Source organism: Sceloporus occidentalis, unplaced genomic scaffold (genome assembly GCF_023333645.1).
Source record: "Sceloporus occidentalis isolate IW3139 unplaced genomic scaffold, rSceOcc1.0.p SCAF_1, whole genome shotgun sequence".
NCBI lineage: Eukaryota > Metazoa > Chordata > Lepidosauria > Squamata > Phrynosomatidae > Sceloporus > Sceloporus occidentalis.
In genome coordinates this window covers 7,116,707-7,125,080 of record NW_028316981.1, presented here as the reverse complement: position 1 = coordinate 7,125,080, position 8,374 = coordinate 7,116,707, and the positions used below count along the sequence as shown (strand labels likewise).

General features: G+C 41.2%; 1 protein-coding gene across 1 annotated transcript; it reads left to right on the top strand.

Annotated features, from left to right (window-relative positions):
• Positions 1-1,478: 1,478 nt before the first annotated feature.
• On the top strand, positions 1,479-6,685 carry LOC149320550 (uncharacterized). Its single transcript, XM_089504433.1, has 4 exons — positions 1,479-1,847; positions 2,490-2,575; positions 2,939-3,059; positions 4,297-6,685. Exons 1-4 carry the CDS (start codon positions 1,811-1,813, stop codon positions 6,063-6,065), a joined length of 2,013 nt encoding a protein of 670 aa, XP_089360559.1. The 5' UTR covers positions 1,479-1,810; the 3' UTR covers positions 6,066-6,685.
• Positions 6,686-8,374: the final 1,689 nt, after the last annotated feature.

Genomic DNA, 8,374 nt, shown 5'->3' with positions numbered 1-8,374 from the left:
TTCTCCTCCCACTGAAGTCCAGCCCACTCCCACCATCTCAAATGGAAGCAGATGAATGCCACAGCCCATTTCTGCCAAAAGGTAGGCATTTGAAGAGAAGTGGAGTCATCCCTTGTGCAGTCTGCACCCCGCAGCCCCCTAGTTAAGCTCCTCCTTTGATGTATGGCAGCCCTTCAGATGTCTGAGGCCCAGGAAAACCCTGAGGAGTGAAGACAAGCAGCCACCCAAAGGGAAGGCCATACATCAAAGGAGTCACACACACAATAGGCAAAGTGGTGAGGAAGCACAACCTTCAAATGGTTTACAAACCGACAAAGAAAATCCAGCAAATGCTTCGCTCAGCCAAGGACCAGAGACCCTCTCACAGCCGCAGGAGTTTACCGCATACCATGCAGCTGCGGACAAGTCTACATAGGGACCACCAAAACACAGTGTGCAAACAAGAATCAAGGATATGTTGGCTGCCTGTGGTTATTTTTTTACTGCAGTGAATTTGGAATATTGTTTTTTTTTGTGTGTGTGTTTTTGGGCTATGTGGCCATGTTCTAGAAGAGTTTATTCCTGACGTTTCGCCAGCATTTCTCTGGCATCTTCAGAGAAAAATCAGTAATAAGCATCAAAAGGAGAAAGATCAGAAAATTCTCTGAAGATGCCAGCCACAGATGCCGGCGAAACGTCAGGAATAAACTCTTCTAGAACATGGCCACATAACCTGAAAAACACACACACAAAAACTATGGATGCTGCCCATGAAAGCCTTCAACTTCACAGTTTGGAATGTTTTTTCTTTAAATTGTGAGCTTTTTACATTTTATACTGATTTAACTGATTTCCTTGTGAGCTGCCTTGAGTCCCACTCCAGGAGAAAGCAAGCATATAAATGATGTATGTATAGCTTTTAGAGAAAAGCTGAGTAGTGTGGCAGTTTTACTCTGACTTAGAAGGAAAAGACACCTTCAGTCATGGTGTTGGTCTTCAATACAGAGGGCAGGAACAAATTTCTAGAGTGAAACTGAACATTTAGCTCAAGCAAGCATTCCTCATGCTTCTCTCACAAAACATTTTTCTTTACTTTCTAGGATTTGGTGCCCCCATGTTTTTTGCTTTGAGGCAGGATCTAGCAACAGGCTTCTTTGGCTATTTTGGAAGCCAAATAAAATATGGAAAAGAAAGGCTCAGCTGGCCCTGAGTTAAGAAAAGGCCTTCCATATCTTTCAGCTGGGAGCAGTGGGAAATTCTCCAGAGCAACACCACAGAATAGCCTGACAGAAGATACGTTCCATTCAGAGGTGCAGCGGGAGCATTTTAAGCAGTTCTGCTACAAGGAGGACCAAGGGCCCCTGAGAGGTTTGCAGCTGACTCCACGCTCTTTGCCATCAGTGGCTGAAGCCAGAGAGACATGCTCAAGCTCAGATCCCAAACCTAGTGATCCTGGACCAGTTCCTGGCTGTTCTTCCCCCAGAAACCTGGATCAGGGACTGTGGGGCAGAGACCTGTTGCCAGGCAATGGCCTTGAGCGAAGGTTTTCTAATGAGCCAGGCAGCAGAGAATAAGCAGGAAAGGTAGCACGTGGGAAAAATTTTTGTCCTAGTAATTTCAAAAATATTGTAAGTATCTGACCCAATCTGTTGCTTGGAAATCGTCAAGAAGGGGAGATCCAAAATTGCTTGTGATCTTTTCTGATCTTTCTCTATATGATGCTTATTATCCCCCCCTCCCCCCAAAGGAGCTCATTCTAGAAGAGCGTGGCGACTTTCCTGTGCCAGAGAAGGCTTTCTCAGACTCTGGAAAAACAGTGCACTGCAAGTGGATGGTACAGCGAGATGAGAGAAGCACAACTATGATGGGTAAAGAATCAGTGGACATTTCCCAGCTTAGTCTCCCCATCTTGGGTCTGCTTGAAATAGGTGGACTGATTGTCTGCTCCCTTGAGGAGCCCATGTGGGGAAGGGATCAGTCACCAGTAAATGTTTTGTTTCAACTGTTTAAGGATTTTCTGTTCAAACCAGCAACTTCAAGAGCCTTTATGGTAAACAGGAATTGCATTAAACATAAAGGGAAGCACACAGCTGGTGTATCTCTTCGCAAACATGCAAAACTAGTATAAGTGCAGCTGAAGGGATGGTTCTGAAGGTTGATAATCTGGTAGTTCTCTGCTTTTACTCCCTTTCAGTGTGGGAAGAACATGGGTATTGCTAACTGCCAGAGTTAGAGAAACACAATATTACAGTACTAACCACCAGAATTAGAGAAATCTATCCACCACCAAGTTTGATATTCATGCACATGCCAGTGAGATTTTTTAATGATATTGTGCCCTTCTGAAGACTTCACTGGGAAGCTGCTTTGGGAGTCAGTTTTCTTTGGTATATTTCCTTGTGCCCTCTACAAAAACTGTCCCCTCAAATATCTTTGGTTTTGTTTGCATGAGTAGGAAAACATGGCAGTCAGGAGCAGAGAGAACAGTTTTGCCTTTTGTTTCCCTCCAGACAATGAAACACAGCCATGGCCAAAATCTTGCAGTTCCTCTCTTCCTTTTGATGCACTGAGAACAGCTTCTGCACACCAGGTTCAGGTAGGGGCCTGAGCCAAGAAGGGGTCAGGCTGGGGTCTGGTTCCCTGCTTGTCTCTCTGGGCCAGGCAGAACCGCTCCCTTTTCCTTTCTTTTAATCGAAGTTATTCACCAAATTGGCTATGAGTGCCTTTATACAAAAAAGTAGATTGCTTCTAACAGCCCTAAACTATTTCCTTTTGTAGTTTTTTTTGTGGGTTTTTCTGGCTATGTGGCCATGTTCTAGCAAAGAACATGGCCACATAGCCCGAAAAACCCACAAAAAACTATGGATGCCAGCCATGAAAGCCTTCGACTTTACTATTTCCTTTTCTTTTCCAATTCACTTCTGCATGTTTGGCTGATGGGTATCATTTCTTTTTCTAGGTGACATTTGAGGAAGTGGCTGTATATTTCAGTAAGGAGGAATGGGCCTTGCTGGATACAAAACAAAGGACCCTGCATAGGGAAGTCATGGAGGAAACTTTGGGGATGGTGACTTCTCTTGGTAAGGCTCCCTTCTTCTCATGCTTAGATCTAGTCAGTTTGCAAGTAGTAGTGAAACTCTTTATTATCTGTTTCTGCTATCTTGTTGCATTTCAATAGTCTTAAATCATCCGCTTCCGGCTGGGTTGGTTTCAGGAATCTCTTCACAGGAAATCCTAAACTGGCTCACCTTGGTCAAGGCTACAGTGGATGATTTCAGGAAACAGACAGCCCATTTGCAGCGTGTAGCACATCTACACTTCTAATGAATTTTAATGTATTCAATGCTTTATGTTTTTAAAATGATCAATTGTTTAATTTTTGTAAAATGTGTATACTTTTGTTGCCACATTTGAATAGTTTTAATCTGTATTTTTAAATATGTTGCAAGCTGCCTAGAGTCTCATTATTCAGAGAAAGGCAGGACAGAAATTACTAAAGTAATAATTATGGTGGTAGCAGTAGTAGTAGTAGTAGTAGTAGTAGTAGTGTAATGCAGTGGGAACTTAATATCTGCTGCAGTTTGGTTCCAGAACCTCCTGTGGATACCAAAAGCTATGGATGCTAAAGTCCCATTAAATACAGTGACATAGTAAAATGGTGTCCTTTATAAAATAGTAAAATCAAAATTTGCTTTTTGAAATTTATATATTTTAGAATATTTTCAAGTCATGGCTGCTTGAATCCATGGATTAAAAATCCGTGGATATGGAGGGCTGTAATAATACAGTCCTCCCTCCATTCCCGCAGCTTTGGAATTCGTGTCCCTCACTTATGCGCAAAGGATGAATGGAGGGGAAAATAATGGGGTGCACCTATATTCAAGCCAATGGGGCTTGAATATATGTGAAACTCCATTTTTGCAAAAAACAGAGTGTTGACTGTATATATCAGTTTTTTATTGAGGATTTGGTATAGCACCTGTGGACTGCAGTACAGTTCCCCTTCCTCATTTTTAATAAAGAGGATGATCTATCTTATCTGTTAGTCTCTTGGCAATAAGCACAGCTGAGTTTGGTTGAGAGAGAGGATGGTTCCTCGGTTCATGCTTTCATGGGTTTAAGAAACTGAGCATTTTCAAATAACTCTCTGCTTTGAGCAGCCTCTACCACAGGCTTCTCAGGAGAGCAGCTGGGAGATGCTGTTGAGTCTTGTATGTCATTTCAGTAGTCTGCTCACGTTAATGTCTGTTAAGCGGTCATGTTAATTCAGTCTTTATTTCTGACTTGGACTTTGACTATGTTTTTTCTCCTTGCCAGGAAGTGATATAAATGGGATTGAAGACCTAATCAGGCCCATGATCAAAAGAGCCAGAAATAAAGAGAAGGAAGAGAAAGGAATCAGAATAGATACTCAAGAGAAGAGGAGGGTCACCTCCCCTGGATTTCTGGCTCTTGATATTTCTGGAATTTCAGTCCCCCAAAGTGCTCAAAGAGCAAAGGAAGGAAGTGAATGTCTTTGTTTTGATTGTGGGAGACGTTTCAGCTGTAAAGCAAGCCTTAATCATCACAGGAGAATTCACACAGGGGAAAAATCTTGTAAGGATGACGAGAGTAGAAACATTGACAGTTATAGGAAAAAACTAATTTCCCATGAAATATCTCAAATAATAGAGAAACGATTTAAATGTTTTAAATGTGGCAACAGTTTCAGGTGTAGGCCACAGTTTCTGGAACATCAAAGACTGCACTCAGGGGAGAAATCATTAATAGGCTTGGAATGTGGAAAAAGTCATAAAGCAGCACATAAAAAACCTTTTAAATGCTTGGAATGTGGAAAGAGCTTCAGTTGGAAGATAAGCCTCATTCATCATCAAGCAACTCACACAGGGGAGAAACCATTTAAATGCTTGGAGTGTGGAAAGAGCTTCAGGCAGAAGATAACTCTTACTCGGCATCATGCAGTTCACACGAGGGAGAAACCATTTGAATGCCTGGAATGCGGTAAGAAATTCATTCGAAAGGAACACCTTGCTTCTCATCAAGCAATTCACACAGAGGGAAAACCTTATAAATGCTTGGAGTGCGGAAGGAGCTTCCGTTGGAAGAGAAGCCTCATTCCTCATCAAGCAATTCACACAGGGGAGAAGCCATTTACATGCTTGGAGTGTGGAAGGAGTTTCAAACAGAAGATCCACCTCACTTATCATCAAGCAGTTCACACAGGGGAGAGACCATTTAAATGCATGGAATGTGGAAAGAAATTCAGTCAAAAAGAACATCTCACTTGTCATCAAAGAATCCATACAGGGGAGAAGCCATTTAAGTGCTTGGAGTGTGGGAAATTCTTCCGTCGGAAGGCACACCTCACTTCTCATCAAACCACTCACACCTCAGAGAAACCATTCAAATGCCTGGAGTGTGGAAAGAGTTTCAGCTGGAAGAGAAGTCTCACTTGTCATCAATTAACACACAGAGAAGAGAAACCATTTAAATGCCTAGAGTGTGGGAAAAGTTTTCGTTCGAAGCAAAGCCTTGCAGCTCATCAAACAACTCATGCAGCACAGCAACCATTTAAATGCATAGAATGTGGGAAAAGTTTCAGCTGGAAGAAAAGCCTAACAGATCATCAAGCAAGTCACACAGGAGAGAAACCGTTTCAGTGCCTAGAATGTGGGAAAAGTTTCAGTTGGAAGTCAGGCTTCACTCTTCACCAATTAACTCACACAGGAGAGAAACCATTTAAGTGTTTGGAGTGTGGAAAGAGTTTTAATCGGAAGACCCACTTCAATTCTCATCAGGCAGTTCACACAGGGGAGAAACCATTTAAATGTCAGGAATGTGGGAAAAGTTTCAGTTGGAAGTCAGGCTTCACTCGTCATCAGTTAACTCACACAGCAGAGAAACCATTTAAATGTTTGGAATGTGGAAAGAGTTTTAACCAAAAGATGCACCTCACCACTCATCAAGTAGCTCACACAGGAGAGAAACCATTTAAATGCCAGGAATGTGGAAAGACTTTCAGTTGTAAGAGTTACCTAGCTGCGCATGAATTGGATCATACAGGGGAGAAACCATTTAAATGTTAGCAGTACAGAAAGAGTTTCACTCAGAATGGACAAATTGCTATTTATCAATTAACTCATGCAGGGAAGATACCATTTGAATGTCAGGAATTTGAAAAGATGTCAGAAAACTTAGCTTGCTTGAGCAACTTTCACTCAGAAGACAAACACTTTTCATCTGTCTCTACACACAGGGGAAAATCCATTTGAATGCCTGGAATATGGAAATGGTTCTGGACAGGAACCAACACAGAAATTCTCAAAGGAAGACACCATAAAAATGCTTGGTGTGCGGGAAAAGTTTTAGTTGGGGGGAAAAACTAATCTTAAAATAGTTCATGGAGTGGAGAATCCATTTAAACAATGTAGGTGCTTAGAGCTTGGAAAGAGGCATAGGAGAACAATACATTTTCACATCAAACCATTGCCTGATTACTTTTTATAGTAGAGAAAGCTAACTGTGATTTCAAAAATGATAGAACAGGGGACCCAGATATAAACACACCATCAGTGCAATGTTTGGTGGAATCCTTGAAGAATCAAAGATATTGGTTGAAGATCCTTACCTTCTTTCTACATTACATAATTAAGATCTAATTTATGAACAGAAGCTCATCCATGGTCAAAGAAGAGACTATTCCTTATCTAGCAGCACTCATGTTAGCTTTGCCATTTAGTGAGTGTCAAATAAATTCTCTATGATGGTTTTACAAATGTTTGAAATTATCCCTCTATCTTGAGAAAATTACTTATGCATTAAATTTCATGTGCTGAAGTTCTCAACAACCCTAATGATCTTCCTATAATCTTACTCATCTAGCATGCATAAAAAAGCACTAACTTGGGCAATTTGAAGTCAGGATTATTTGAATTCATCTATTTTTTCCTAAAATAGCTATAAAGAGTTTACTATTTATAAAGAGATTTTCATTTATTCTATATGTACCTGCTTGTTTAAATCTGGCAAATATGTGTAAAAAAAAGTCCAATCTGAGACCACTTTAACTACTAGGGAATCCTGGGAACTGTATGTGTAGAGTTCTTGTAGGACCTTTGAGACTAACCGAATGAAATTGGCAGCACGAGCTTTTCTAGACTTCAGTCTACTTTCTCAGGCACAGGCGCATATATATATATATATATATATATATATATGCATGTGCCATTGGTATATGAGGATGTCAATTCAAATTACAAATCCTTTGTAACTGAAGTTGCAGGTCCTGTTTAAAAGATGGTTGTTAATGCACAAAGGCATAGGAAACTGGTCTTGGTGCATAGAGATAAACTGGCAGATCCAGTTTTGCAATGGGACTAGCCTGTGATGGGAGAAATAGATGAATATAGGGCACCTGCATGAAGATGCTGTCTGATAGCGTTGACGTGTGTGTAGTGAGTCAAGAAACCATTGTCTTTGTTCAATCCATTGCTGAGAGACTGTAGTTTGTGGATGAATCCAGTTCTACTGTTTCTCTTTCCAATCTACCTTTGTAGTTCTTTTGTTCAAGGATCTCTGTTCTGAGGTCTGAGATGGAATGCCCAGGGAGATTGAAATGTCCTGCCTGCCACCGGTTTTTGTGTATTCCCATTCCTAATGGCTGATTCATGTCCATTTATCCTCTGGCGCCTGTTTGCCTGATTTAGAGTGCCGATGGGCATTTTTTGACATTTGCATGTTTTTGTGTTAATTTTATATGGTTTTATCTAGATGTTTTTAATTGTCTTAAAATTTTTACTGTAATATCTTTTAAAAAGTTTTTATCTTGTCAGAGGCCTTGGGTCCCTTTCTGGGAGAAAGGCAGCAGAGAGAGGCTTGATGGATATGTCTCTGGCTACTCTCTTCTCTCCCTAACAGTCCAATACCCATGACAATTTGGAATATGGAAGGAGAGCCTCACACCAGCTTCAAAAATGGCAATAGAATAGCAATAGTTGTGCATTTCTATTGCTAATCTGCCACACAGCCTGCTTTTATGTAGCTCAGTCCCTGGACCTTCCACTCCATGCAGCTGAGGAAGTAAGCTCAAGTTTACCAAAGATCATGCTAGATTCCCTGGCACTGAGCCAGGGCAGTTCAAGCGGTCTCAAACTGGATTATTTCTGCAGTGTGTTTTGGACCTTAGTTATTAAAAATGCTCAAGGTCCAATCCATACTGCAGAAATAATCCAGTTTGAGACTGCTTTAACTGCCCTGGCTCAGTGCTAGGGAATCCTGGGAATTGTAGTTTTGTGAGAAAGAGCTGTGGTGCCACAATAAACTACAATTCCCATGCATATGAGGAAGTATGCTTAAATCTAGGCAAGGTCATGCTGCCAACTTCTTTCTTTCAGTG

Coding starts and splice junctions, on each gene's coding strand:
- LOC149320550 (XM_089504433.1), top strand. CDS start 1,811: ATGGTACAGCGAGATGAGAGAAGCACAACTATGATGG. Junction 2,576..2,938: donor CTTCTGCACACCAGGTTCAG/GTAGGGGCCTGA, acceptor TTCTTTTTCTAG/GTGACATTTGAGGAAGTGGC. Junction 3,060..4,296: donor GGGGATGGTGACTTCTCTTG/GTAAGGCTCCCT, acceptor TCTCCTTGCCAG/GAAGTGATATAAATGGGATT.